Source organism: Temnothorax americanus, unplaced genomic scaffold, assembly GCF_048541705.1.
Source record: "Temnothorax americanus isolate GAGA-0224 unplaced genomic scaffold, ASM4854170v1 Scaffold31, whole genome shotgun sequence".
Lineage (NCBI taxonomy): Eukaryota > Metazoa > Arthropoda > Insecta > Hymenoptera > Formicidae > Temnothorax > Temnothorax americanus.
In genome coordinates, this window is record NW_027509453.1 from 558,040 (window position 1) to 585,770 (window position 27,731).

Consider the following 27,731-nt stretch of genomic DNA (forward strand, 5'->3'; position numbering starts at 1 on the left):
GTATACAAAATATCGGATATTATCTATACGTAATCAAAGGTTAAAACAAAAACTGTCACAGGTGGAATGTGAAAGGAATATGAATAAAACATTAGGAAAATGACCACACATAGAGATTTCGAGTACTGTTAAATATTTTGCTTTACAATAAACCTTAAGTAACAGTTTCCCCCCGTTATTCTCTCTACAATAATAATATCTCTCCCCTCGCATTTGATTTGCAGAAAGAGACAAATTTTATTTTATTACTTTTTTTTTATGAATCCTGCACGCAACTCTAGTGCTCTGTGATTTACAAGGTCCATTAAAAAAATACGTTACGTCCATAAAAAAGATAGGACAGACACAGTGGAGTGTAGAATGTAGAGCTATACGGATTGGATATTGGATATATAAAAAAAAAAATTGTTTTCGATATAATATGGGACGTACGAGCAATCATAACGGACAGACGGACGGGCAAAATTTTTGCGTGCAACTCACGACAACGGGACACATTAAATTAATTAATGAATCGATCGTTAAAAAATATAGAGGAGGTTCTTTGGAGTTCCTGCATCGAGCGGTTATTGACGGTGAGACGGACAGACGATCCTGCGTTTCTCTCGGGAACGACGAGAGAATGAGATTTTCAATTCTCTCATGCCTCCACCGGTGTCGGTGGCGCCGCGTCTTCTTCCTTTACCTTCTTTTCGTCGCCCTTCTTCGACCAGTCGGGTTTCTTCTGCAAAATCGAGAAAACGTTGTGTCAAATGCATGGAATATCATTACGTTCAAAATTAGACTCGCACACTGGTTAGCAGTGTCGGGGTGAACGCGCTTGCAAAGCTGAGGGGGGGGGGGAATAATCCTAGGGGAGTCAAAGAACTTTTGAACGGGGCTATTCAGTCGGGAGGACTCTATGCAGTCTATGCAAAAAATCTAGAGAACGAGTTCTAGACAAAAATTGTGCTTCGTGGTCGTCGTCGTGGATCGCGTCGCCATACACCGTTCAATCGTGGAATTTCCGCGCCCAGCTTCCGGGGGGATCGCCAATTCTCGTACTACCAAAAAAATTTCTCTCGACGTTACCGGGAACGTCGCCCGGCACTACGCTCAATCACGGAGCATCTACAAAGCCGTGCAGATTGTTAGTAAAAATAAAAAATACCGGCAGAGGAGAATCACAAGTCTCCAACAAAAAAGAAAATAAAAATAAATAAAAAGAAATTGAAATGGAGAAACTAAGACAACGGCTTCCGACGTTGTCGAGAATGCTGGGAGCAGTGCGTCTAAACTTCGTGAGGAAATCACGAACAAGCGAAACATAATATTGAAGAAAAGATTGCACTGAGGACTGAATCACCACGGACGTTAAAAACGAAGCAGAAGCTTCTTTTCTATCCTATCTCTCCATTCTCCCACTTCACATACACACACACACACACGCACACACGCACACGCACACCAATATGTACGATCTATTCGTTCTATCTACTCTCATCTATCACACGCGTCACACATTCTCTCTTACGCAGGCATGCCGAGCTACAAGTTGGCTGTTAAAGTTTTACCTTATCTTTTGACGCACTCTGCGAACATAATGCAAGAGCAATATTATTAGTCGACAGATAAAACGTGGACACTGATTAAACGTACATTTAAATATCAACTTAACGATTAACGCGTCGTTCATGGCTCACGTCGTAAATCGTAAGCCATGATCGACATCGTGATCGACACGCATATTGATCGTCGAAAATATTTTCTTCCTAATTATTATTTATTATAAATTAGCAAAAAAGATAACAAGAGATTTTTTTTACATAAAACGTCAAAATGCGTGCACGGCTGTGCACAAACAAAGACAGAAAGACAGAGCAACAAATTCTACACAGTCTGAAAGCATGGCAGCCGATTGATGGCAATAAGGCAAGCTATACAAAAGGACTTCAATTGCGTGATCAAACGACTTTAGTTTCAAAGAGTGCGTGTTTCAGTTTCTGTTTTTTTTCCCCCAGGTGAGCTTGTATGCCTCTTTCTATTGATCTTTTTTTTTACATTTTGCATTCGATATAGCAATCCGGCGCAACGAACGATCTTGCGTGAGAAAGTGCGGCAAATTAACACGTGTAAAAAGAAGATAAACGAGGCGGGTGTGCGAAAAAAAAACGGAAGGCAACAATATAATTAGATAGTAGAAGAGTAGAAAAACGCGAGTGGGCAGGCATGTGTGAGTAAAGCGCTTCTGCCATTATGTACGAAATAAAAGTGGAGCTGTCAGCTTCAAATATACTTCGCAAGCCAATCTCACCTTTTTGCGTCCCTCTTAATCTTATACTTTATTTACTTCGCGCTGGATTACGCTATCGCGAAAATTTCTACGAAATTACATAGATAGAGACGGAAAAGAACGCGAAAGAAACAGTTATATAGGTACAAATTGGACAGTACTCTAATCGCCGTGATGTGTCGGAGAAAAAAAATACGAGATAAAGGAAATTAAACGATGCCTCAGAGAAAAGCGAATTAGTGAAGTTTTACGAAAGGAGGAGAGAGAAAAAGAAAGTAAAACGGTACGAGTCTCGATAACAGTCGACCTTTCTCCTTATCGAATATTTGAAATAAGCGTTCGCCTAACACATCGCCTGGAAGAATTTCTCTTATCACACGACAAGAAAATACGAGCCGCGCCGCGCTGGAGCGAAAGTCATATCTGATTTCGCATAAAATACAAGGTGCTATGATCGCATTAACATTCTCATACACAGCGTCACGTTTCCGTTACGTATAACGGAAACAATCGGGAATTGAGATCAATTCGGGTTACCGAGTTTCGTATCCGATGGGGATAGCCAGGACAAAGAGGAAAGAGAAAATAAAAATCAAGAGCGATCTGTCGCGGTGAGAAACTTCAGAGACGGTGAGGAATAAATCGTAAAAATAAGTAAAAAGAAAAAGCGGGGAAAAAAATCTGCCGATGAGGGATATAAATTAAAGAATATTGGAGACACGAGAAGAAACATCTAACTTATTTCACGTGCGCTTTCTTCGATCGTTTATTGCCACAACTTATCGTTTTTATGTATAACAGGTTAATATTTACGCAGAGTCAACTTCTCCCTACGTCGCTCGTTTTGACTAGTTTGCGCGGAAGAGGGATATAATCAAATATCGGCTAACTCCCTAGAATTGTTCGTGCAATTTTCAATTCTCACTCGTTAATTTGTTTCGCAGCGCTAACGAACTAGTTTGACAACAATTCGAACGAACGTGAAGGCGAGAACGCGCTGACACGCGAGACGATTCGATGGAAACGGTATCAAAATTGTTCTAAACGCGTTTACACATTAATTTTCTTTTCCTTCTTCTTTCCCATGCGCTTTTTCACGGCTAATTTTCGCACGCACGCGTGCGCGCGCTTGTCAGGTCGACCGTATACAAACGCGATTGCGTTAATGTTTCTTCATATGTGTATATGTGTACGCGTGTGTTTAGTAAGTTTCTTGGTTGTTATTTCGTTTGTTCTCGATTTCTTTTTGCGTTGTAATAATGTTTGTATTTTATTGAGATTTCGCACTCAAAACTGTTTTACTGTTTTCTCATATTAAATCTACTTCTTGGTCTGCCACTCTGCCTTCTCGGACTTCTTGGGCTGTGGAGAACAACACAAATTGCCTAGTCAACTACCACTACTACTACTTCCACAATACGGATAACGTATATACATGTCTACCGACGATCCTTTTGAGGAGATCCTGCTTACATACCGAGAGAAGTAATTGTGTATATAATAAAAATTTTTCATTAAGAATAAATTTAACACAATATCAGCTAATTGCTATAATGTGCGTAATACTTGCACGTGAGAAACTAAAACGCAAGATCGGGCGAGCAGTGAAAATCGATATCATCTGAGTTGTCAAAATCAATAATAAACGCGCGACAAAGATAATACGCATTTAAGTGCAATTCGGAGAGTATGAACGCGTAAACTTTAGACTGTTAATTAAACGAGATTAATTGCTTATAACTAAAAAATTATTGAATCTCGACACCTTTATGAAGATTTTGAATCTAATTGATCTCCATGCTTACAATATTGCAAGATGGTTGTGGGAAGACACCCTGTATATTGACATTTATTATTCAAACTACTGCAGTCATTGATTATCGCAATGATATATTTTGCGGTTATAATCGATTTGCATAAATTTAACATTCTCGAAATGACAATAGCCTCATACATTTAATCGAAAGTATCGCGGTTCGATGAATCGATGATTAATTACCGCGCGATTATCCATTGCTCGAGATTTCCGAGAGAATTTTAGCTTCCAAATTAGCTGATAAAATAACGCGCCTCCAGGGAAACGTATCATCATAAATATTTTAATAGCGGCAATATCGAAATGCAAACAAGGCTATGTAATGCGGATCTCTTAAATTGGACACGGTATACACTAAACGAAAAAAAAAACTACTTGAACGATGAAAACCTGCCAATTGGGTCTTTGTACACAAAAAGAAAAACCAGGGTTACAAAAACTGTTTTTTGGTTCACTAATAAAACATTTGCTACACGCCTATACCCGTCGTGCGGTGATCATAAAAAATAAGCGTCCCTTGCAAAATTCAATAACTATCGATAAATTTAATGGAAATTAAATTCAGAAATGTACAAAGGTAATAACATAAAAATAAAAAATGTAACTGAATAAATAAAAATAAAGTAAAACTCGAATTAAATGCTACTAAAATAAATAGAAATAATTACAACATGGAGGTAAAATTCTCCAACGTGTATTTCTTCTCGTAACATGATTTTCGTCTTGATAAATTCAAAGAACGCTTTGATGGATAGGGAAAGAAATATTTTTACAAAAAAATTTACGTCGCTTAGACGAAACGCGAAGGTTTTATCGAAAACGATCATCCTTACCTCCTTGTCCTCTTCCTCCAAGGTGAATTCCTTCTTCTTGACTTGTTTCAGTTGATTACGGAAATTAAACTCGGCGGCTTTCTTTTGGAGCTTGGCGAACTTGTTCTCGTATTTGGACACCTTCTTCAGGGTTGGTTTCATGCTGAAAGAGACACAAGCGAACGTTATATAGAATAAAATATAATCTTAGGATAAATATCAGTATTCCCAGTTATAGAAATTGTATTGCGTGATTATTGTTATTATGACATCTGTGTAGGAAGGAAAGATACTTACAATTTACCTCGGAGATCGTTGACCTGGCTGTTCAAGTCCGCGATCTGCATGTATTGAATATTTCTATTAACATCCATTGCATTTGATATTGCGATATAATTTATTCATGCGCATTTATAATTTTCTTTTTATATACAAGACAAATTTACCGTTTCGAATATGTATATTCGAATATTTTAGTAAAGTATTCACATCTGCAGTGTGACGATATTCGAGCAAATGTACCTTATACGAAAACGTAATACTCTCGACGTAGCTATTCGATTCAAACTCTTTTAGATTTACAAAGGTAAGCTTTTTTCCGAAATATATATATATAGTTGTGCAATAATTCTTGTATACAGTAAAGAAATATCGCGTATTAGAATTAAACGCGGATTAGTGGACTCACGTGAACGGCATGACAATCCAGCCACAAACGGTTAATCAAGAAAAGAAAAAAAAAAGAAACGGACAGGTGAATCAAATCGTATCGGCGTGTATCCTGCATGGCAAAAGCACAAGCAAGAGAGAAAGAGGAAAGGGAGTTACACAGTGTTGAGCAAACGCGCACAGATATTCAACTGGCGAGCCACTCGACGGATCGAGATTGACAGTAAATTGGCTTGCGGATTAACTGCAATAGCGGATGACGGCGATGGATCCGGAATAGAGGAGCGGTTTCGCGACGAGCGAATGATAACGAAAAATAGAAGGAAGAGGGGGAGGTCTGCGGAATAAATAATAACTAAAACTATAGGAAGTCTATCCAAAATTTACGACACATATGTCAATCTAATGGAAAGTAAAAATTTTAATGAAAAAAAAATCATGGACGAGAGATTTTACATTACTCGCAAATACAACAATTACGCGGCAAAATAACACTTTAAATTTTTTCATGTAAAAATATCACGGTTAAAATATCGCAAAAGTCATTTCATTCAGCTTCATAACAAAGAAAGAACAAACACACAATGTACGTAAAAAATCTATAATTGCAATTTCATAGCGATAGTAGATATAATAGAGGTTCTATGATTTGTGCATTTTCATATCCGGATAGTAGATTGACCGTGGAATTGTTCCCACAGAATTGAATATTTGATATATAATCTGTCGCAGAAACTCACACATGCAAAAACTAGAGAAATCGTCGAATTTGTTGCATTACGTACGCAGAATCTCGGAATAGGTTAAAATCTAAATGCAAGTTGATTTATATCACCGTAGTCCTCATTGTATGAATTCATCTGTTTCTGAAAATACTTCTATCGCTCTTACGGGTGACATTGATTATTTTACTTTTTCTGAAACAGCTTCTTCAGGAGCGAGACTTTGTTTTAAAGCCACTTGTCGGATTCTCTCCCTTTCTTCTTAGGGATCATTCGACCGTTATATTCTTTTTCCTTTATTCTCTTCCTCGCACGAGAAAGGGAGAGAATAGGAATGACAAAAGAAAGAAAGAGAGAAAGAGAGAGAGAGAGAGAGAAAAGAAGGATTGGATACGATTGGGGTGTGAATTTCATTTTGGCCAATCAGGGGACCGGCTGGTCACGATCAGCTCTTTCGTCCGCCGTGAGGAGAAAAAAATTACAAAATCCACTACAATCCGTTTTCTGGACTGCCAGAGCTCTGTTCGCCTCATTCGAAGCGTGAAACTAATCTCTCGGGATCGATAACCGGTTGATCTAATTTGCTATTTCATTACTAAAACGTTTAACGTTATGTCGGATGTAATGCGCTCCAATTATCTCAAAATAACATTCGCTTCCAAAGCAGCGACGCGTGAAATGTAGAAATTATTTTGAATGCTGCAAGATAATCATTGTTAGCAGTGTCATAAATGCACTATGTAAATATATCTGTGAATATATCACAAACAGTTCAAGTTTTTGACAAGATTGACTGAAAACTGACGACAAAATTCTGTTAAAAAATAGTGAAAAGAAAACAATTATCTTTTGCGAAAATTTTTCGCAAAAAAAAAAGAGAAAAGAACAGAGTTCTGCCAAAAAGTGTCCGCTATTTACAGCCTAATTGAACACCATAACAAGAGGACACTGACAGTCGGTGTGGTGCGTGCGAATCGGTGCAAAATCAACTTCGCTTTGCTTTAAAAACATCGTAGACGCCTGTACGTGTTTGCTCCAATGTCTCTCTCGTGTGAGTCGGGTATTTCGTGTACACGTTTATATTGTCTATCTCACAAAAGTCAATGGAAGTTAATGAACGAGGGGTGGGCTCGATCGATAGAACAGAAAGAAAAAGAAAAAAGAAGATTGAGGGGCGTGCGAGGGGGAGGGGGTTGCGTCCTGAAGATTTTCACAGCATGGCACTTCGGTTTCGTGATCTTTTAATCCGTTCTCGAGCCAGTCCACCTTTGTGAGAATTAAAAATGGAAAATCCTGTGACGGGAGAAAGTAGACACAATCGACTCTACCACTTTTCAAAGTGTTTATGCGGAAAGGTATATACGATAATCGTTTTCCGAAACAAAACTGATTTGTACCCATCGCCGACTGAGTATCTGTATACTCATCGTCGAGCTTTTTTAATGTCTTTAATGCTTTCTTCAATGCGACCTTGCAAATATCCCAAAACGATTACGTTTTTTTTTTTTTTGTAAATGACAAGTTTAGATAGTCCATAATGCAAGAAAATATGCTTTTTCAAAATGTTAACGGTGAAAGCCAGTTTCTTATCAAAGTCATGAAAATTCGCACAACTATTCACGCGCGTGTTATGATATAATAGAATAAGAATACCGAGATAAAATCGCGAAAAACTGGTTGTTTTTCTTCCTTCGCGATGAATATGAAGTGCCATACTTCTTATCGCGTAGCTACGGAAGTATACGCAAATTAAGCTCCATTAACTCGAGCGTCCGTCGCAAACGGAGTTTTATCAACTATATAATCACGGAGATTAATGGAAAAGTTGCCGATAGGCTAGCGCTCATGCTGTTAATTCAGCTGCTGCGAGTTTTAAATCATATATTCTTATTTTCAGATAATGATAATTAAACTCTTGCAATTGACGTTACGAATATATTCATCTCTCTGAATTCGACGTAACATAAAATAATTCGCATCTAAATAATCATCTTGGAATGAATCTGATCTCTAAAAATGTCTAAGATAAAAAAAAATTTAAGAAAAAGGAGTATGTAATTTGTATCAATTTATTATACATAAATATTATTCACAAATACCAATTTGATAACAAAAGTGTTTGTTTGACAACGATTAATTTGCGTAACGAGATACATAATTCCGGTAATGGGTATTTCGAGAGAATTCGAATCTCTCTTGCATCACATGACGCTCCCAAATATCAGATAGCGATCGGTCAAGTCTTCAATAACACGAAATTAATCAACACTATAATGGAACCATCCGCCTGTATCCTCATAATCCTGTTACCATATCCAACAGCGTTAATTAACCCGCATTCATTACGCCTATATATATACATATATGTATATTGCATCTTTTAAACTTAAACAGTTTATTAGTTAGAACAGCCATGCATGCGCGGGTAAAGCAAATTTGTTTTTAATAGGACGGAGTAAGCGAAAAGAGATAGAGGGAGAAAGAAAGAACAAGAGAGAGAGAGACAAAAAGAGAAAAACGCACGTATGAAAAAAAAAGAGAGAACGGAAATGTGTGTAAAGCATGAAAATGATGAAAACAAAAGAGAAAGAGAAAGACACCGTAAAAATCGTAACAATCGATGTATTTTCCCGATGTGTACTGTCGTTTCTTTTCTTTCGCTTCGCACATCTGATTTTGCACCGCACATCTACGCACGCATGCACGCACGCACGCACATTTACGCGCGCACGTAGTCTCAGGCATACAGTGTCAGCTTATAGTTCTCGCGTGAGACCAAAGGAGGAGTGATCCCTTTCGGTGATCCTCGTGGGTGATATATTTTCTTCGATTGCGTACTCTTTTTTTTTTTGCAACAAATCTAGGGCAACTGCTTCTATCACTATGCGAAATCGTACGCCCATCTCGTTTCACGATCATTTTTCTCGGCGCGCGAGAATACAACGTTAATTATCACGATCTGCGGTCGGCCAATCCGCGTGCGAATCAATACCACAAATTTAAGAAAGTGTATAAAGAGTTATACAGTATACAGTTACGAGTATATATAGTAACACAATAATGGCGTCTTCTTTATAAGCTTGCCCAGCCCTGACTCGAGAGAGTAAAGCTTTTTTTTTTTATTTTCATTGGCGAGTTAGTATAAAGCTCAAAGAGATATATTTGCGTTATGGTTAGATAATAGAGTAAAAGAGAGACAGTATAGATTTGTGACAAATAGATACGTTATAAAAGAGCAAGTGGATACAGTATGCGTTTAGCCAGACAGCGAAGATAGACGTAGAGAAATGAACAGGCGGGTTGAGAACGACACGTTACGCGGTAAAAAAAAGAAATAGAAAGAAAGAGAGAGAGAAAAAGAGAGAGAGAGAAAGAAAAAGAATAGAGCAAAAATATGTGACCGACAAAAATGTTTTCCGGTTGCGGCACTTCATATCCACGTAAAAAGGAAAAATCCCTTTCCTTATTCGCGACGTTCGTCCGTTCCGTCACGCTTCGCAAAAATATCGCGTTGAAAAAAAAAAAGATAGATTGTCGTAGATTGTCGGCTAGAAATTATCGAGACAGGACTGATCAAGATTACAAAGATTCGTAGGGTAGCAAAATGTCACCTCGTCAAAGAGTTCCTCCACGCGTCTCCATCGTGGGAACTTATCCCATTGGTTCGCGCCCCGGAGCGGACTTGCGTTCGCGCCGCAAATGTGTTTTCTGCCAAGAAAAATATCGCGAAAGAGAGAACAACAATCGAAAGAGAAACGTATGTACAGAAAGGGGGATGGGCGGAGAACGAGAGACAACGCGAAGAGAGAGATCGTGTGTGGAAGGGGGGGAGGGCAGAAGGGTGATGCCCTTATCGTCTGATATACGCGGGAGGGTCGGCGACCCGTGGGAGGAAATGATCAAAAGAGACGTGCGATCCGGCAGTTGCTCTCTTTCTCCTCGCATTGTTCGCCGTTGTCGCTGCTTTTCACTTTTCCTGTACCTCGTAGTCCCTTTTCCGAACTTCACGCTCCAAATCCCACTTCTGACCCTCACAAAGGTAGACGCGGTCGTGATACATTTGGCAAATCTTCTTCAACTCCACTACAAAGAACACGGAGAGTCTCTCAGAAATCTTTGGTTCCTCGATATGTTTGCTTTTCTGACAGCTTAGGGCAGTGGAGGGGCACAGGCGGAATGAGAGACAGACAGCTCTTAGCGTGTGATCGATCTCGCGCGACGTGTGATGTGAAAGCTAGGATTATCTACGAGTCTCTTGAGTCACGAAAAAGTGAATATCATTGAAATATTATAAGTATATTCAGACATCAGAATTCGTTAATTCTGTCAAGTTTAATTAAATGTAAAATTTAATAATAAAAATAATTAATTTATAAATAAAAAAGCATAGCATATCCGCTCGATGAAAGCAATAGCTAATTAAGAGAAAAAAAGCGGTCAGATTGATTTATAAAATTTAATTTTTGAAATAATATGTAAAAAGAGAAAGAGAATTATATAGGATATCTAACAAATAGCTGCAGATTTATTAGAAATCTTTAGGAATCTATAAATTTAACATACATACATTAACAATAGCAATAACATTACTGTTTACTAAATAAATAAAATTACACGGGCGATATTGAGGGGTAATACTCTTGGCTAATACAAAATCCAAGTATCTAAGCCCAGCTTTACATATTTTAGCGAAGAATATAAACTGCGCTGCTCGAATACTAATGGCACACCACGAACGACGCTGGAATCCCGATGAGACAGTTCTTGATCTCAAGCAACAAGCAAAACTTCCGAAATCTCCGATTCGAGTAAATTGGCGGTCCCTCTCTCGCTCCACGTGCGCGGTAATAAAAGTTGCGCGATGCTCGAATGCTTAATCGCGCGGAACGTCGGGAAAACACCGAAATGTTTTCCTCGGCGCAATCGAGCGGGGGGCGCGATTCCGCTCTAAAGTCTTTTTCCGTGAAAATGGAGATCGCCCTGTCGTTGCCCTGCCGGCTGTATCGCGGGGGGGGAAATGCACGGCGCTGCCGCGGTCTCGGCTGAACACCTTCGAAAATTCGATCTTCGACCATTCGCACGTCTCGGAGTAGCCCAAACGGGGTAATTGGAAGTGGCGCGAACGAGAAAGTAAATCGGCGCATAATTCCCCGACGATTTTTCTTATCGAAAAATATCCTATCATTGTTCGTGTACTTGTCTAGGGTTAAACCAATCGGAATCGATGAAAACAATCGAACAAGGCGACAAATTTGAATACAATAAAGCGAAAGAGAGAAATCTGACTCTTGTTTCTCATGGTCGCGCGAGCACTCTTCGATGCGATCTGGTCTCGTCGAAGTAGCACCGCAGCTGCAACGGCCGTTGGCGCAAATAAAAAAGTAGAAACAAAAGGACGTTAACGTTAAGGTTCGCGCGATAAAAAATACAGAGAAAAAAGTTAATGCTGGTTACGTTCCTTCAAACTGTCCTCAAAGTCTCATCGAGAGTTTGTAGACATTAGTGCCTCGCGACATTTCCCTATCTAAGAGACGTGCAAACGTGCTCGAACCGAAGGTTCAAAGACCCGTCAACCAGAAACGCCTTCGAGAACCGTTCGACCAAGGATGTCGCTCGGTCAAGCACGTGGCGGAGTTAAAAAGAACCACGTAAGTAAGGGCGGGAGAGAAAGGGTGAAAGTTGGACAAAAATAATCTATGCAGGTGACTCGACAGGCTCTCTCTTCTTTAGGCAAGCCGATCGTAATTACCTCCATCACTTTCAACCTAATTTGCCTCTCGAGCTCATACTTATCGCCCTCGAGTAAGTATAGTCTGTTCCAATATGCCGAACAGATCGTCTGCAGCTCGGCTAAAAGAACAAAAAGTTATTGGAAAAAAAAGGGTAAAGAGAGTAAAGTCCGCTGAATGTGTATCGTTATCCCTGTGCCGTCGGCTGTCTTAAAAATTAATTCGTTATTATACTATAATCGTTTAGAAATTATAGCTTCAAAAACAAGAAAAAAGGTGAAAGTAAAATATTAATCATGGCACTATATAAAAATATAAAATTGCGACGGCTGTTATCCAATTCGTTGATACCGATAGGATAAGAAGAATAATAACTATGATACATTTCATTCGGTTTATTATTATTCTTAGCGTATCAGGATCAACAAATTGTTCCGTTGTATTTTTTACTAAAAAAAAAAAAAAATCTTTGTGATGTTAAAAATGTGATGAAAAATAACGCATGTGACGATCTTCTGTGCGATCTTCTGTGATGATTTATATTACTACGAAGGATTATTCGTGAGGGAATGAAATTATCATGGGGAGAATAGAAAAGAAATGAGTCTTTCGCGTTGGAAGCGAGAAGCACGAAGCTGACAATTGCGTGATCGTTAACCTGCCACAAGGGGGGCAAGTGGGAGAAAAATGTGAAAAATTCGACGAGAGGAAATCAGCAGGATGAGAGAAATACGGGAGTGTGGAAAGGTCTCTGAGTCTGGTAGTGCGTACTCTCGCAGGAGTATAATATGAAACAAAGTTTTTTTTCTACTCATGGCGCCTGCGAGAAATTAACATTACTGACAATGAGACAGATCTACGTTGAGCGATTCTACGAGTCGCGAGGGCCACTACGTTAGAGCTGCTGCTAGAAAATACTCAGATGTCTACTTAATGTCTAATATTATTACGAACAGCTTATGAGTGTGCAAATCGGAGCAGACGCTAGATATAGGTGCTTCGCGCGTGAAAGAAGAAAGAAAGATGAAAAAAATAAAGACAAATAGGAAAGAGTATTTGGCGTTAATCGCAGCTCATCTCTCGTTTGCGACGAAAAAAAACTTTCTCGACCTCCATATCCTTCTTGGCGACTTCGTACTCAAGGTCGTACTTCTCCCCCTCGAGAACGTTGATCCTCTTATGAAACTGGGTCAGAGTGGACTTCACGCTAGCTGTTAAAATTCAAGTCACTCCTTGAAAAAGTGCTCGCGACTTAACCGTTTACGTCGTAGATATCGCGTAGATATCGCTACGTTGTAATGAATAAATAATGTTGTAACCCCCGTGTAACGGATGTATTGTAACTTTTCGCGAATGACACGTATACGGCGTCTGTTTCGCGTGTATGACTTGAACGAACGACGGATGGGGTATAAGGGCGGAAAACGTGAATCTGGGGAGGGAGATCGATGTGTGAAAGCTAAGTCGAGAAGTGTTATGAACTGACGCCGTTCCGCGGTGGTGTGAAGACTGTTTCAAGTTTGCAGCGAACGAAAGCGAGTTCTTAAACCATCTTCGGAGAACGACTTTCGAACGTAGACGTTACTGCAAAATTTGAAACAATCTTGCGTCTAGGAGCGAAGATACAGGTGCAAATAGATATCCGCGTAATGAGGAAATGGTGGATATATGTATAGTACTTCGCAAAATGAAAAAAAAGCATCAAGGTTTTTCGTAAATATCAGTATTATAGAAAATATTATGGTGGTATAGCTACGAGTGTTGTGTGAAGCAGAGTGTACAATAATTTATTATATTTATATTATATTTGGACTATATATATATTTTTGGACATACCTAACGTATTTCAAAATTGATGTTATTCTGTTATTCTGACTTACTCATGTTTTGCAAAAAATAGAAAGTGAGTAGGAATAAGCCGTATTAACACAATAATCAAGATGCGAATAATCCATAGAGTTCTTAAATCACCATTAAATTCTCCAGAGATTCATAAACAGAGGATTAAACGAAGAGAGAGCAGAGAGACAGAAGAGACAATACGAGAAATCCAGAAATCGCGCGCACATTAATGCGAAGAAAAAACAAGATGCGGACAGAATCAAGAAAATCGACGGCAGTTTTGTGTTACGTCAGAGATAAAACAAAAAGAAGAAAAAGAAAAGTGTGAATGGAAAACGGTGCGACGAAAGAATGCGAAGCTCGTGTCTCTTGCCCGGCTGCAGAACGGAAGCTACGACGAACGATTCAAGTTTCAGTAAAGAACCGTTAATCATTCACGAAGTTGCTGCGATAACGATTACTCATCGACTCGTTGGTTGATGAAAGTAGTCACGACTAGCCGATATTGCAAATCCTCTAGCAAAAATAAAGCTTTTAATATTACAAAATAATTATTGTAGCAATATAATTATAGCAAACTACAAAGATACTTTTTGATCTTAATATTTCTTCTTTATATGAGTCTAACGAATTGCTCCATTTTTTATTGTTCGCGTAGATCATTTAGATCGCTATTTTCGAGCGTGCGCTATGACGATGACTAAATATAGCCGGCATATTGTAAAATTGTGCAATCAATAAATCTTGCGACGTTGGTCTCTTTGCCAAAACTCTAATTATGTCCGTCGTCGCCCTACGTAGATGTAGACCGGGTAGAGATTGGTGCGTTACACAATTGCGACAATATTGTTATTGTATCGTGAGCGCCGCGTTATCATACTGCACGTAATCGCATAAACGTAATCGTAACGGTTGCTCTCTCAAAAGTACCTCGAAGTCCTTCTTCTTAACAATATATTCGATGTCAAATTTTTTATCCTCCAATGACGCGATCCTATTGTGGTACTCGCGCAGCACGCGCTTTAGGGTGTCTGTGTGGTTCATCAGAAACAAAATAATGTAAAACAAAATAATGACGCGCACAAGAAAACGTCACGTAATTTCTGTGTATATTCAGATTTCAGAATTCGTCTCGGAAATGTACCTCGGTTATTGTGCCTTCACATACACTATTTTTTTCTATTGGGATTGAAAAATTATTTTAAGTTGGAAAGAAAGCTTAAGTGGGGCACAATAATTCAATCTTGAAAATCATATGCCAATTACCGTACCTTCGACCGCATTTTCTACATTTTCGAAAAAAAAAATTTACTAGCAATTTAAAAAGAAGATCTTTAAAAAAGAATTGATAGAACACGGTGGGAAAAATAGTAACTTAAAGTTTCGACCTGTGAAACTGAAGATGAACACTGGGTATTATTATTAATTATTGTGATATTTAGAAATTTTCATATTCTCTACATAAGTGCAACTTTGCCCAATTAAAGACTGTTGCACAAATGTATAAGAAATTTCTTCTTTAATATGAAATTCTTAAAAATTATTTGTGTAATTCACATGCAAGTCGACATTATATCAACTTGTCGAATTCATTGTTCATGTGCAATGATCCTTGCTATTAACTGAAAACAATCGATCAAGTAAAAGCAAATGTAAATTTACAGTTTTATGTACTCAGGACAGCGCGAACTTGTCTACATATATAGGAAATATATTCTGCCAAAAAAACTCCGTCAAAAAAATACCATAAACGCGATTTTTCGGGTTTTTTAAAGGATTGCATAACGAAGCAAAGTACCTTCGTTGGCTTCGTCGACAATTTTAGGCTTTCCGCAGCGCTCCTCGATTATGCGCCTCCTTTCGGCCGCTTTTCTTTCCTGCTCCTTCTTCAATTCCTCGGCGGCTTTCTTACGCAACAGCAACTGTATAAACACATGAAAAATTCGTAAGATTCGGCTCGATAAGAAGAAAAAATATTTCGTAGGCAAATAAAAGAGGAAATTTTGTCAGGAATATTTACCTTGAAATATTTACTCGACTCACCAACGAATTGATTTCTAATAGCATGAAATTGACAAAATTTGAATGGAAATACGAATTTATATTCGGTCTGCTATAAACCGCATAAACAATTTAAATCATATGCAATGAAGCGGATTATTATCCTGTTTATTTAATAAATAATAAAGTTGCTCATTACGCGATATCGGTTAATCGTACATTAAAATCGTACATTAAAATGGCTATTAAAACAAATAGAGTTGAACGTAACGTCATATGAGTAATTAATCTGTGTGTCTATATAAATATATGTCGTGTAATAACAGAAAACACAGAAAGGTAAAATGGAAATAAATTAATACGAGCTACGACGTGTTAAGCTCACAAAATGCTGCTCGACTCGAGAGGAACATTTCCATCCGTGGTTTACTCACGAAATAATTTAAGCTTACGGCTAACGCCTTTCTCTTTCTTGGTCAACGGCGAGATAACGTCGGTTGGAATTCGGCGGATAGCAAATATTGACGCAGCGAAAGGAACGAAGGTGGATTTAGGGGAAAACAACATGCCGGCGGGGCCGGCAAACGCGAAAAGATTCACCAAGAGGTAATCTGCATACACACGGAAAACTTTATGTATTGCAACTGCGAGTATTCGCGACGGTGCATGAAGAGAAAACGTGGATCGAAGAGGGAGAGAGGTGCATGAACGTTCCGCAGGATGTTGCGCGACGATGGAAACAGAATGGCGAACGTAAGGCGGGACCATAAAGTAAAAAGGTGAAAAGGCGAGATAAACTTGGGAAAGTTTCGGACGCTCCGCGCCGGGCGGCTGGAAAACAGAACATTGAAAGACGAAGAAATGGGAAACGAGAAGAATAAGAGAAAGTAATATAGGAATGGATGTGGCCGTTACGAGAAATATTTCGGTGCACAAAGGGTGCAAAGAGAATTATCGCAATATTGCCCGGCGGCGCGGCGCGGCGGCTCGAACAACGCGAGAGAAGATTATGGCGTATGCGATGAGGCAATAATGAGATAAATCGAGAATGAGGAGCTCGACTTGGTTGTCGATAATGAACATTCGATGCGGCGAGGGTATTGATGCGATATAGAGCATATACTTTCGAAAACCTGGCGCAGAGCATTAACGCCGTTTCCATTAGCGGAAAAGAAATATGACGCGAGAAAGATTCGCGGCGACTTGTCGCGATCGAGTTTTTAAAGAGGATATCCCACGTCCCGCGTGAGACCTCCACTTGGTCGTGTGACAAAATTCAAGAGGGAAGAAACAAAAAGCGGACTTACCCTAAGCTTCTTCTTCCTGTCGGGGGTCATGAAACCCTTCTTCGCCTTCTTGGCTTTGGAAGCCTCTTCGAGGCGGGCGCGGACCTCCGCCCTCTTCCTCTCGGTCTCCGCCTGTTTCCTCTTCTTTTCCTGCATTTTTCGTGCGAAACTCCCTTAAAACATCTCATCTGAGAAAGCCTTGAAGCGTCCCGTAAAACGCGAATTCGGAAAGTGTTGCGCAATTCGAACTCATCTAACATTTTTCGCACTCCCGTCCCTCTGCTTTCAACTAAACTTTCGCGAGTCTTAAACTTAAGAGCAAGTGCAGCTACGAAATTTACAATAATTGCTGTAATACTAATTCTTTAAAATAAGCATATTAGAAAAGCATCAATGTTGATATGTTTTAGTAAAAGATATACTAGATTAACTAGATAAAAATATTAAGTATTCTAATAAACACTAGAATATGAATCCTATCATATAGGGCTATTGATTACATCTCTCTACTGATATTAAAATTTTTGGTTATATGTATAATGTAAAAGCATAAACAAGGATATCACATCTACATATATATTACATATTTCTATACTTTTACCCCGTGATTATTTTCTGATTATTTTCGCAGAATTAATATCGTTAATTTAGAATATTTGCAATGGATTTTATTTCGTAATAAAACGAGCGTAAGCCCTGTTCCGATGAAAGGATTCCTTTCATCCGCCTGGTAAGTGGCCGTCCTTTAAGAGGCGACTCTACGTTTCATAGCTAGTTTCCTCTCTTACGTACATCCTCGATGCGCTTTCTCTGCAAAAAAAAAGAGAGAAAGAACATTTCTCGTTAGTATATTCTCTGTGTCGTGGGTCGCATGTACGGCGATATCTGAAACACTTTTTGCAGCGCGATCCTTTCGACTGTGAAAAAGGATATATTTCTCTCAATGATGAAAGAGCAGGAGAGAGAGCTAGAGAGAGTTAGAGAGGACGAAAAGATTACGCGCGCGTTTGGTGTTCCAGATTTCGCCATCAACGAATACCTTACAAAGCATTAGCGCAGCGACCGTGTTTTCGCGTGTTTCATGACGATGCAGAGCTAATGGAGTCTGTCTTAAGTGATATAACTTTGTCGCTGTTAAGCGTTATACAACCGGCATACCAGGCGAGCATCTTGTAATATCGTTTTGCGCAAACTGCCGCGTTTCGTTTATGGCATTACGCGCGCACTCTCAGCGCCGACCATTAGCTCTGCCTTCTACAAGCTGTGCAGATCTCAACAACCGGGGTGTAAGATCAAAAATAAATCGTATAGTCATATACAGAATATACAGAAGCGGTACCATGCGAATTTTCGCGCAACTTTTTACCTTGACGCTCCGAATAAACGTTATTCCAACGCCGCGAATAACGTTGTTATTATACATAAGCGTGTCGTGCGCTTAAAAAATTTCGTTGATAGTTTACTGTTATAAATGCTATTGATAATTATGATGATTACACATTTCTAAGATGCGAGTAAAAATGTGACAATTTTTTTTCTTTGCACTTTTATTAGCCTCTTTACGATATATAAAGTGTCGATTTGAATTTATTGCTATATGCGGTGCGTGCTGCGAACTCTGTATGGTGATATTATATATTTTGTACACTTTTACAAGTATAACGAGACAAAAATTAAGCATTACATCATGTAGCGTCACAAAAAGAGCCATAAAACAAAAATCACTCCACATGCGAGTTTGGTATCTACTTTACCCCAAGTCTGTTTGATTGTTTTATGTTTGTCTGTGATGCGCGTTCTCTCGGGAGTTTTGTGTGTTTTACTATAATAGCTGTCCAATTAGCTTTGATTGCAGAAAAAGCAAAGACAATGTTTACTGTTGGGGAGAATGTTTGCCGTTGAATGTTTGCTCACAATAGCACAGCGAAGAATGAGAATTATTTGACATACAAGTTTTGATTACCTGCTTTGATAAATAAATATGCGACATTATAATAACCTTCTAAAGTATTGCAAAACTATAAAATATTTTAATCTTTAATGAACCTTTTGTAAAAGGTCTGAATGTTAGGAATTTGTGTCATCCTGTTTGAACAAATGAAACTGAAATAACTTTAATTGTACACTTGACACGGTATACATATAATGCAAACTTTGTAATTATCAATAGAAAGTTTGTATAAGGGAGACGTTCCCTGCGTCGGCATTGCTAAGTTAACGCTCGTGACTCCGAATAAACGAACCGTCTGCAAAATTATGTTCATGTAACGGTTTTAATCAGAAAATGGAAGTTTTGCCGATCTTTGGTAGACGCTGTCTCCATTACAGTTGGGCTGAGTTTTGCTTCGCGATATATACTGACAAATATCAAATATTTTCTCGTTCCAAAGATAAAATTTCTTCTCTTTCGTGCGATCGTGAGCGAAAGGAGTTAAACCGCGACGAGCGGACGGACCATTTTATAAGTATAACCTAAGGAGAGAAATCGATCTGGAAAGGGTAACGAGTAACGATAAAGGTACAGGGTGAGATATAAATTATTACGGTACACTGAAATCGACAAATCAAGGATCACAAGTGGACTTGAATCTGCAATTGAAAATCTGGAAAGACTTTGTAAGGATAACTTGTGAGTGACAAATATCTTGCTCGAGCGGGAAAGAAGAGATATAAAGTAAGACAAAGAGATACGGAAGAAAAGTGGAGAGAGATCCGCGTTAAATAATGCCGAAATAAGGGCGAGAGTGTGACGATAAATCAGACAAAAAGTCGAGCCGTAGAGCATATAACGGAGACAACGGACATGTGTCGGTCGTAATACGACCAGTTCCATTTCCCGTTTCCTACAGGGCGGAAATTTTACGGTGAAATTTGCGGAATATATGTTCCCTCTCTATACGCGGGTCCAAAAACCTTCATTAACTTTTACATTTGCGGTTCGCGCCGCGCGCAAATTGGCTTCATTATACGAAAGAAAACTCTATCCCAACGCACCAACGAAAAATTGTCGTCCGCGAGGTGGACGTTACGCACAGGAATGCTGTCACAATTGTGAAGGTAAAGAGCGTAGGGAATGAATTTCTTATTTAAGAACGCAGAGATGAAAGTCACCGCGCGCCAAACCGCTGGAAAATCTCCGCTCAAGAATCTTCCGAGGGTTCTTTCGAGATACAGAAATTAAATATTAAAAATGAAATGAACATCAAACTACAAAACACAAATGAAAAATGAAAGTACGTCGGAGAATGAAACGGCTGAGGAATATTGGAAGAGCGTTGGAAAGTTTCTTGTGGGAAGAAAAAAGGAATGAAAGGATAATCACGACGAGAAGCGAGCTTCTGTGATCGCCTCGTCATTCTCTACGTAGCATATAAATCTTTTTTAGAACGCGCAAACTATGTGGTTCATCCTTGACCACCATCTATATCCTCTACTAAGCTGCTTCAACTTCAAAATGCCACTGTAGAAGGAAAAAAACGAGGCTCGGTCTGCTTGAAATCCTCGGAGTCGGAGCTTTGCCCATAAAAGCTTGACGTAAAGAGACATAATGTTGAAGTAAATGATTTATTAATAGAAACGTGTATTTGAGACCGAATTTTTATATTTTCTCAAAACGGCGTGTCTCTGTTACAATAAAATATCTGCGGCACAGAATTGATTTTGTACTCTAGAAATAATAAAATAATAAAATTATTAATTCGCTCAATAATAATAATGATAACTGAAAAGTAATGTGCTTAATTTAGATACTAAAATTAGAGACCATCAAATACACTTTCCGAGCAAATTGAAAGATTCGGTAGAAACATTCGGTAGGAATTAACATTCAGTAGAACCGCTGTTCTATTTTTATTGACAAGGCCTATACTATCATTTCTAAAACTACAGTTTATGCTAACTCTCACAGAAACACAGAAAGCACGAACAATGCATACCTTTCGACAGTAATGCTAATTTTACTGCACGAGTTCAACGCGTAGGATGTGCGTGGTATTTCAGCGGTTCCGTTGTCCAAATGTGAAGATCGGCAACAGCGAAAATCCACCAAAAGATAAATATGAAAAAAAGAACGTAACATTAAGAAATATCCTATACGCGTTTTTACGCACTGCATGCCACGGTCCTTCCTCGATCGTTGGGCTTTTAAATAATGAATAAAGACACCCAAAAACGCGATTTAAAAAATCCAAATTAGAATACACACCTAACCTCGTCGTCCGCCATGGTGGTGTCTTGTTGTTACGCGCGTCTACCTAAAAAAAATAAATAGAAAACGGTGCAAACGTTATTGTCATATATGTACAGTGGTTGAAAACCTTGGGACAAGCTATTAATAGTACCATCGGAACCCGCTCTCGGTCGTTAAAATAAATAGGCGCCTGCAATCAGGGTTCCCTAGCATCGCGTAAAACAAGATCGAACGTGAGCCTGTGCAACGCCAAGTATTTGCGTGTGAAATGTTCAGCGGTCATCAAACGCTTCCGCGCTTCTTGCGACGCGTAATAACGCCGCGGTCGCGCAAATGGAGCGAACGAAAATAATGACGGAATGACGTCGACGGTGAACGGAGAGGCTCGGATGTCCGATCGCCCGCGTGATGAAAATAATAGCGGATAACCAGAAGAAATTGATCGACGTGTCTCCGTCGGGCCGAGGCGACGAGGCACGCACGATCGATTCTCGACCGCCATGCCGATAAATCATGCGGCTCACGCGCGTTATAGATTTCGCCGCTTAATGCCCGTATTACACTAGGCGATTGGCGATTGCGTTTACGTTTGCGTCTACGTCTTTTGACCAATCAGAACGGAAATCGCAAATCGCAATCGCCAGCAGCTACTTTCTGATTGGTCAAGAGACGTAAACGCAAACGTAGACGCAATCGCCAATCGCTAGTGTGATACGGGCATAACGCGTGTTGCGGGGCGAAAAGGCGAGCGCGGGATATAACGCTCTGTGCGACGACGGTATAGAATATCCGGCGCGCGAAAATAGACGTCGGCCGTCCCCACTTTCCGCGACGTGCCGTCGTCGGGACGTCGGGTAACGTCGACGATCCAAATTTGGATGCAACGACCACGGTAGATATCCCGTCGTCGGCGTCGGCGTCGGCTCCTACTGATTTCGATGTCGAAAAGGCGAGGCAAGCAGATAAACAAAGTCGTGCACGTCTTTACGAGAAGAAGAGAGATAGAAAGAGAGAGACAGAGAGAAGCTCGCCGACGAATATGCACGTCAGCACGTCGCGCTATTTGCGAATGACATTTGGAGATGACGGTGCTTGAGAGGAAAATATCGCGCAAGACGCGACGATCCCTCTTATTAGCGAGAGACTCCCGGAATTGCGCCCCGATGCGAAGCATCGACTTGCCAGAACATCCCGCCGCGCCGTGAGAGACGAGGCGCGGGACCCAACGAAGTTTCAAAACAGATAACTTATATAGGTAAACTTGTATGCGCGCATCCGAAATTGTGCAATTCGGTTAGGGAGATAACAATTGCGCATTTAGCGGCGCTTGCATGACGCGCTCTCGTTGCCGCGCGGAGCTCCAAAACGCTCAAGAAGATGGATTCTATTGTACCTCGTCTCCAGCGACATTCCGCATTCCACAAAAATACTTAGGAACATCACGGTTATACAAGCGAAACGTAACGCGACGTCGCGTCGTAACGAACAATCGACAACGGTGAAACAAGATGTCATTAGTGCGGAATGATACTTAAATGGAACGGTCCTTTGTGAATAATTTCGTTATTTTGCACTTTTCTCTGCTTGCTCGTTACATAATTACTGTTCACCTTTCGTTTGCTTATTAATTAAGAAAGTAATGCACAATAATTTTCCCAATAAACCGTTTTTTTTTTATAGAAATTGCCATCAAGTAATAAGAAATATTCTCTGTAAGTTATAAGCTATTTTCACAAAATTAAATTTTGAAAAAATTTTTCAAAATGTTATAACGCTTTTAGTTTATATATATATATATTCTGCCCTTTGATCTCTCCACGGACTACGAAGCGTCCCACGACTGCATGATGTGGAATTTCGAGCGAGCGTTGCATAATCGGGATATAATTTTGTTGCCTTGCGTCATGAATGACGTTAATATGCGAACTTGTCACGATATTGTACGCGAGAATATTGTACGGGATATCGAAATTTTATAAAAATTGTAGAGTGATCAAATTCCTTTCATCCATTAACCGTCCGTACTTGCTGCAGAGCCTTCTTTTACGTTTGTAATGGACGATCGCCTTTGCTAAGTATAGATTTCCTCGCGCTCGAACCATTCCGAGACACGTATCCTATCGAGACGCACGTACCATCTCCGATATCAAAGAGGCAAGCACCGTAAAAATAGACACCTCGCTAAATCTCATTAAATTATGTGAGACAGTTAAAAAAAGTCCTGGTCAAGAGAAGCTATGTTCTACGTTGTTGAATCTCGTACAATTTTTCGTTGAAAAATTGTAAAGCCCAAGGAAATTAATCACGAAATAAATAATCTTAATGATAATGATCTAAACACTGTCCATTGAATGGAAACAAAATTCTATGATTTCCTTTGATTAAAATTAAAAAATAAAATAAAAAAGTCCAAAGAAAAGATGATATAATCGGTGCACACGTATTTTGCCGAAGTACTCCGAATAACCAACCGATCAACGGAAACCTTAAACGGAAGTTCTCGTCCATCACTTTCAACTGCGCGTCACTTTGAAGACGAGCGATTGCTCGTCGATGATCGCCGATCAGTCACTGTCTCGGGAGTCTCGGGCGAATCAATCGTCACAACCTTGAAAAGTATCTTTTGTACCAGCCACTCGTTTTCACACTGACACTCGAACGCGAAAAACTTCTCAACAATTTTCCTCGAATATCGAAATGGCGTTTCAAGAGCAACAACTCATTCCTCCGAAAGAAGAAATCGCGAGCGTTCCATTTTTCTCTCTCCTATCCCCAAGGTTCTCCAGGCTTCCTCCTGAAGAACACGGGGACGATCGATGCCTTCCGGGACACCCCTCGCGCTGCGACAATAGCGAGGACAATCGCGAGGACTACGGGAAGTAGGCTTACCTTGTGGAGAAAGCTCGCTGGCTGCGACTGGCCAACTGGACCTTAGGCAGCTGACTGTGCCGTCGTGGATACCTAGTCGACTTCGTGAACCTCCATCGTAGGCCACCGTTCACGTGGTACAAGCACGACCAATGGCGACGCGCCATTGGTCGTAAGCATTTTTAGGCGGAGTATTCTGCCCGCTCTGCATGTTGCCAAAAATAATCGGAAACTGAAAACGGAGCTGAGCCCGCTTGCTACGTCGCTAGGCTTACCCGTTCGTTCGCCGGATCGCCTTCTGATCTCGCTCACCGTATTACCGTGGCTGTTACGAGACAAGAACGGAGCGGTCTTGAACTCGTTCGCCCTCGAACGTCACTAATTAAGATGCCGCTATTAAGAACCGATATGAAATGGCTTGCTAACATTAATAGAATTTTCAATCAAAGGAGCAATATTTAGTAAATGTATTCTCTATAGATTTATAGAATTTTTATACGCACGTTTTTAAAAACGTTCTGATATGCATATAATAGATCTATAATTTCAAGCAGATTAATTTACTCATGTTAAAATACAGGCCCAGAATATTATATTCATATTTTTACATTTATATATAAAAACATGCGTCACTCTCGGAGACAAGTCGAATACACGTAACGGGTAGCTAGATGCAACAAAAAATGAGAAGCTTACGTCTCGCGATCAAATCTTGTAAAAATTAATATCCCGTTCGCGCAGCTCGGGGTGGGGAGAAAAAAAACTGAGATATTATCGGCACCTTCTGAATTTCTCGCGTTTGCAGCTGTTGTTTGGCACTAAACGCGGTAACGATGACGGAAACGTCGACGCGCCTGATCGTGCGTAACACAGTCGTATCGGCGTAATGTCATCATCGAATTTCAATGAAACTCTTGGCTCAAGAGTACAAGTTGCGTGTGCTATGAGAGACTCGTGGAACATCTCTTATCTGCAAAAACTGTCAAACACGTGATTCCTTTCTATAGCATTAATCATATAGGATATATTAGCACTGACAATTTTACATTTATAAATATCAGCATATAATCCACTTTAATGTTTTATTAATATAATAATCATTATCCACACAAGGATTAGTAATATTTCGTTACATACGAACTACACTATAACATAGTACTGTAATACTGCAATATACGTATATAATATCGCATTACGTGCAAAGCGCTATTATTATCAATATTAAAATTATATACGTTCAGATAAATAAAGAAAACATTTATTATTAATTATAAACATGAGAGTAGTATCATTATATTATATTACTAGATAATTTATATGAGAAAATTAATTTTTCCTCTCTGAATTGTTCAATAACTACAACAAAATATTTACTTATATTTTGTTATATATTATACATTACGTGGCAAGTAAGCTATTTGTAAAAACTTTTTGACATTTTCAAAACGTTTACAAAATTTTTTACATATTATCTTCATTGCAACTTTGTATAATCAATTGTATTGTAAAGTTATTATACGTAATAAAAACTCTTTTTTATTTTTTACTAGTAAATCCATTTAAAATTTTTTAAAAAGTTATAATTTTATGAACTCTTATTGCGTTAATTTATAATAATTCTCATCAGTAAACCGTGATGGCAATAAATAAATTTTAAAGATGATAATTACCCTTTTTTTAGAAGTTTTTAAATACGTATCAGAACATGCTGTCTGTGTCAACCTAAAGTTTTTATAGCTAGTACAACACTAAAAAGAATTAATATATATTTTCATATGAAAAAGTAGATGGCAGTAATAATTTGTTTCATAATTCTGAATACCCATATTATAGCTACAATGAAAAACAAAAGGGGTTAAGAGAAACGTAAATAAGTTTTAAAGCTCTTTTAAAATTGAAGTGAGAGAATTACATAAATTAAAGGAATTTTAATAAAAAAAAGTCATAATAATGCAAAGTAATTGTTTTATCTCAAAAGCAAAGAACGGCGAGTCAAGTAGAACAAACCCGCCGAGCCAGCCACGTGGCATATGTCGATGTTACGTCGCACATTTAACATAGGTAACCTATCTACGGTAAACTTCATTATCGGTAACGTTTTCTCATTTTATGCTCGTATCAATATTTCTCATATTATTATTTCTTATTGTTTAAAAATCCTTTTTGCACGTCTTTCTCTCTGTCGTAATTTAATCGATCCCCGAAAAATCGATGAAACCTTGCTAGGGAAAAGAATGTACATACATACACAAGTAGAAGAAGCGCCCGCGAACAGACGCGTGGTACATATCGAGACTTTGTCGGACAGTTTAGTAGGGATGGATAATATAGGTCTCTGCGAAGTTGAAGCTAAATAAAGTTCGATGTAGATGCTGCGTAAGCGAGAAGATGGCGAGAACTTACGAAGGAATTCGAAGTTCTTTCGCTGCTATAAAATTTTTGTTATATATTCGTATGCGTATACAACGAACCATAACACCATCTGATAAAGATCGCGTGTTGCAAGACTGTATTGCAGGTTCATCAACATGCATACAGTATTAACGTAGGGGTAAACCGCTGAGGGCATTTCGTCGAGGCATTGCTAGGAATTATTAGGAATTAGTGGACATTGGTGGGCATTGGTAAGCATTGGTGGGCATTAATGGGCATTAATGGGTCTTATGGGCCCACCAATGCCCACCAATGCGTACCAATGTCTACTAATTCCTAGTAATTCCTAGCAATTGCCTCGACGAAATGCCCTCAGCGGTTTACCCCTCAGTATTACGCTATTACTGCAAATACTTTGTGTTTATTAAAATAAAACAAAGTTCAAAGAAACGTTAATTCTGCAACGCCTGCGTCAACCTTACGCGATGCCTCCCCTAATATACCAAGGTCGATGTTCTAGCATCCCCTTTGACAAGACGCTTTCAAAAAAATATGCGATCAGGTGTAAAGTGTAAATAGATTTTCCGCGTCATCTCGCATTCCGTAACCTTATCGAAGTTTACGGTGTTCATCATTGACCGCTTCATCCAGCCGCTTAATATCAAGATCATAATTATATATACTCGGCATCTGTCTGTGCATTGTTCAATCAGCCTTATACAATCACCTTCCTTGAGGTTCACCTCTGATATATATTAGAGCCTAAATCCTGTCAACGGTGAGATGCACGTGAGCAAAAAGGACAGACCTACGTGTATGCAGAAGGTGATGGAGAGAAAGAGAAGGGCACGAGCTAGAGGGTAAAAGACATTACAGGTTCTCTCTTGATGCGTGCACCATCGGTGTCGTAACCTTTAACCTATTCCTTCTTGTCGGAGGGAGTCACAGGTAGAGCCCCTGGGCTGGGGGGGGGAGAGGGACGATGAGGTTGAATGTGGTGCGCTCGAACGGATCATGGGGTGAAAGGGGAACGGGGAGGGCTACCCTCTGAACAGAGGTGATTGACCCGGCGTCCCTGTTGCCACGACGACGGTCCCGTGACGTCACGGGACAAGCCGGGGTTTATGGGTGACCCACATTCCAAAAATAACC

At 39.4% G+C, this 27,731-nt stretch overlaps 1 protein-coding gene across 12 annotated transcripts; it reads right to left on the minus strand.

Moving 5' to 3' along the window:
- Positions 1-116: 116 nt before the first annotated feature.
- Positions 117-24,348, minus strand: LOC143901017 (troponin I-like). Of its 12 annotated transcripts, none has more exons than XM_077412902.1 (10): positions 24,228-24,345; positions 21,359-21,402; positions 17,942-17,959; positions 17,171-17,299; positions 15,661-15,784; positions 12,041-12,141; positions 5,198-5,241; positions 4,922-5,063; positions 1,554-1,571; positions 117-724 (listed from the first exon to the last, which is right to left on the minus strand). In XM_077412902.1, the coding sequence occupies exons 2-10, from the start codon at positions 21,371-21,373 to the stop codon at positions 641-643; spliced, it is 675 nt and encodes a 224-aa protein (XP_077269028.1). In that variant the 5' UTR covers positions 21,374-21,402; positions 24,228-24,345; the 3' UTR covers positions 117-640. The 12 variants fall into 12 exon arrangements, with proteins under 12 accessions (XP_077269028.1, XP_077269029.1, XP_077269027.1 ...); XM_077412903.1 differs by lacking the exon at positions 12,041-12,141 and adding an exon at positions 13,131-13,231; XM_077412901.1 differs by lacking the exon at positions 12,041-12,141 and adding an exon at positions 10,274-10,374 and having other exon boundaries at positions 24,228-24,343.
- Positions 24,349-27,731: the final 3,383 nt, after the last annotated feature.